This window comes from Arachis hypogaea, chromosome 12, assembly GCF_003086295.3.
Source record: "Arachis hypogaea cultivar Tifrunner chromosome 12, arahy.Tifrunner.gnm2.J5K5, whole genome shotgun sequence".
NCBI classification, from domain to species: Eukaryota; Viridiplantae; Streptophyta; class Magnoliopsida; order Fabales; family Fabaceae; genus Arachis; species Arachis hypogaea.
In genome coordinates, this window is record NC_092047.1 from 26,332,627 (window position 1) to 26,335,439 (window position 2,813).

The 2,813-nt window shown below is 35.8% G+C and overlaps 1 protein-coding gene across 1 annotated transcript; it reads right to left on the reverse strand.

Annotated features, from left to right (window-relative positions):
- Positions 1-337: 337 nt before the first annotated feature.
- On the reverse strand, positions 338-2,550 carry LOC112727203 (low affinity inorganic phosphate transporter 4). The gene is made up of 2 exons (XM_025776872.3): positions 1,769-2,550; positions 338-1,419 (listed from the first exon to the last, which is right to left on the reverse strand). The coding sequence occupies exons 1-2, from the start codon at positions 2,499-2,501 to the stop codon at positions 569-571; spliced, it is 1,584 nt and encodes a 527-aa protein (XP_025632657.1). The 5' UTR covers positions 2,502-2,550; the 3' UTR covers positions 338-568.
- Between the last annotated feature and the right edge of the window lie 263 nt (positions 2,551-2,813).

The following is a 2,813-nucleotide window of genomic DNA, read 5'->3' on the forward strand; positions in this document are numbered from 1 at the left end:
CAAAAATGGAGATCAAATATAACATTAACCAAAAGGAAGAAAAGGGATAATAAAGGGTAGAAGAGGGAAAAAAATAAATAAAAAAAACTCTTGGAGACTATTAATTTTTAATATTTTTTATTATTATTTAATTAATATAAATATTAAATTATTATTTTATAATTTATGTATGTAAATTTTAAAAAATTATAAATGTAAATTATATTAATTAATAGATACAAATTGTATTATTCATTATATAAAATTTTAATAAATATAAATATAAATTATTAAATTATATTTTTTTTATATATAAAATATTTATAAATATAAATATAAATTATTATTAATTAAGTACTAACCAAAAATAATAATATTTATTCGTGATGTAAGCTGTAGCATTGTTAAATAAATAATACACAACATTAGTTTTATGCATGCTTATCTTCAATAGTGGACTTATTTATAAAGCATTTAGACAGACACCAAAATCTATTGATTTCGGCCCCTACTTATTACGTTGTAGTTGTTGAAAAACATTGATGGAGTGTGTACTACATAATAATTGAATTCACATTATATCTCCTTTTCACATTGTTTCTTCGGATCTTTGTCGTGTCATAGAAACTCTACCAACAGGTGGTGTTGCCGTGAATTCGCTATCACCACCATCTTCACCAGAAATCTCTTCTAGAGAACGTCCCTTTGTCTCAGTAACCAAGAACGTGCAGAAGAAGCCTACCAAATTGGTTACTGCTAAAAGCAGCATTGCCTTTCGGATTTGACCTACCTCATTATCCACAGTGAGGCTCTGTATTCCAAATACCCCCACCATAGCGCCAGCCTTCCCCGACGCGGCGCTAAGCGCGTGACACGTGCTCCTCACGCGCGTGGGGAACAACTCAGCCGGAAGAACAAAGGTGGTGCTGTTGGGCCCAAAGTTGGCGAAGAAGAATGTCAGGCCATAAAGAAGAGCAAAAACATTCTTGTGGGCCTTGACATAGTTATATTCGGCACCAATGACGAACATGAAGAAAGACATCATGAAGAAACCGATGAGTTGTATCTTGAAGCGACCAAGCCTCTCGATGAAGAACACAGTGAACCAATATCCAGGGAAGGTTCCAAGCAAGGCAATCACGAACATTGCACGTGAGGTCTGGTACACTTCTTGTATAGCATTCATCTTAAGCTCCTTTGGTATGAGTCCCATTACTGGAAAAATGTCCTTTTGAGTAAGGTTTTGGCTGTAGAATGCAATGTCTAACAAGAACCAAGTAGACATTGTTCCAATTAAGTGACGACCGTGACGCTGGAAGAATTCATTGGACATCAAGGGATAATCGTTCGCCGCTTTGAAATCCGCTATCTTATCTTGTTGCGCTTGGATCTCAATGTCCAAAACCCTAGCCATGTCAGCAGCAGCTTGCTTTGCATTACCTTTAATAAAAACAAGCACATTCATATTTAAATAATACATAAAATTATAATGTTATATGATTAATAAATATTATTATTTTTTTATTAATATTTATAAATATTTTATATGTAATAAATATATAATTTATATTTATATTTTTTAAAATTTATATATATAAATTAATAAAATTTATTTATTAAAAATAATTTAATATTTATAATGATTAAATAATAATAAAAAATACTAAAAATAGTTAATAAACAAGTTTTTCTAAAATTAGGGAAGATACTCACTGTAAAATAAAAATAAAAATAAAAAAATCTCTTTGTATCCCTGTAAGCTTAGAATATACATGAGAGGAAGCATTACCTTCAATTATAGCTGTATATCTTCCAGTTTCAGGCATCTTCATTCTCCAATAGTACGTGAGCATTGCTGGGACTGCACCGATCATGAGTACTATCCGCCATAGGAAATCGGCCTCGCGCTGCGTTGACAACACGCGATTCTCCTCATAAGTGGGCGCGTGAAAGTTGCTCATGAAGATGGCTGATAACAACATGGACATCAACCCGGCAAAGATTATTCCCACGCCTTGCATCGCGAAGACTGCAGCTATAAAAGCGCCACGTGTCCTTTTATTTGCGTACTCCGACATGATGGTAGCGGAGAGAGGGTAGTCACCACCAATACCAAACCCAAGCCAGAACCTAAAGAAACACAATGATGTCATCACCGACTTTGAAGTTGAACCGAAAGAAAGGCCAGAGCATATGGCACACGTCACCATGATAAGGAGTGTGACTCCGTACACTTTCTTTCTTCCCAGTTTGTCCCCGAGCCAGCCGAAGACTAGCTGGCCTGCCAGGGTTCCGACGAGGGCCGTGCCGGTGACGAAGTTGTTAACCTTCAGTGGTAGCTTTCCTGGTTTTTGCGAAGAAGGGTCGAAGTAATACAAGCGGCCGAGGAGCTTTGAAACGGTGGAGATGCAGAAGAGATCGTAGGCATCGGTGAAGAACCCCATGCCTGCTATCACTATGGCTGTTACGTGGTACCATTGCGTTCGAGCTGAATCAAGGGCCTCAAGAACTTCTAACCCCATGGTTAACGATACCTAATTGGCTTGCTGTTATTTGTGGCCTTTTAGTTGCAATCATATATGTATGCCTCCTCTCGGTATTTATATATGTTCATTAACTTCATTACATACATAGTTACAAATTGAAGTTACTGAAAAATAATTAATTAATCAGACAGCATAGTTATGGCTAATAACGGGCGTTGAATCCTATATATCTACCATGCTTAGGTGATGTCAACAAGAACACTTGGAATGGCTATGCTTTATATGGATATTCTCCTTGCAATGATCAACAAAGCAAGAAGGATTATGCTTATTTATTGCTTTCTTTTA

Excerpts from the sequence above, each read along its gene's own strand:
- LOC112727203 (XM_025776872.3), bottom strand. The coding sequence starts at position 2,501 with ATGGGGTTAGAAGTTCTTGAGGCCCTTGATTCAGCTCGAACGCAATGG. Across the intron at positions 1,420-1,768 it reads ATATACAGCTATAATTGAAG|GTAATGCAAAGCAAGCTGCT; the intron begins GTAATGCTTCCT and ends TTTTTATTAAAG.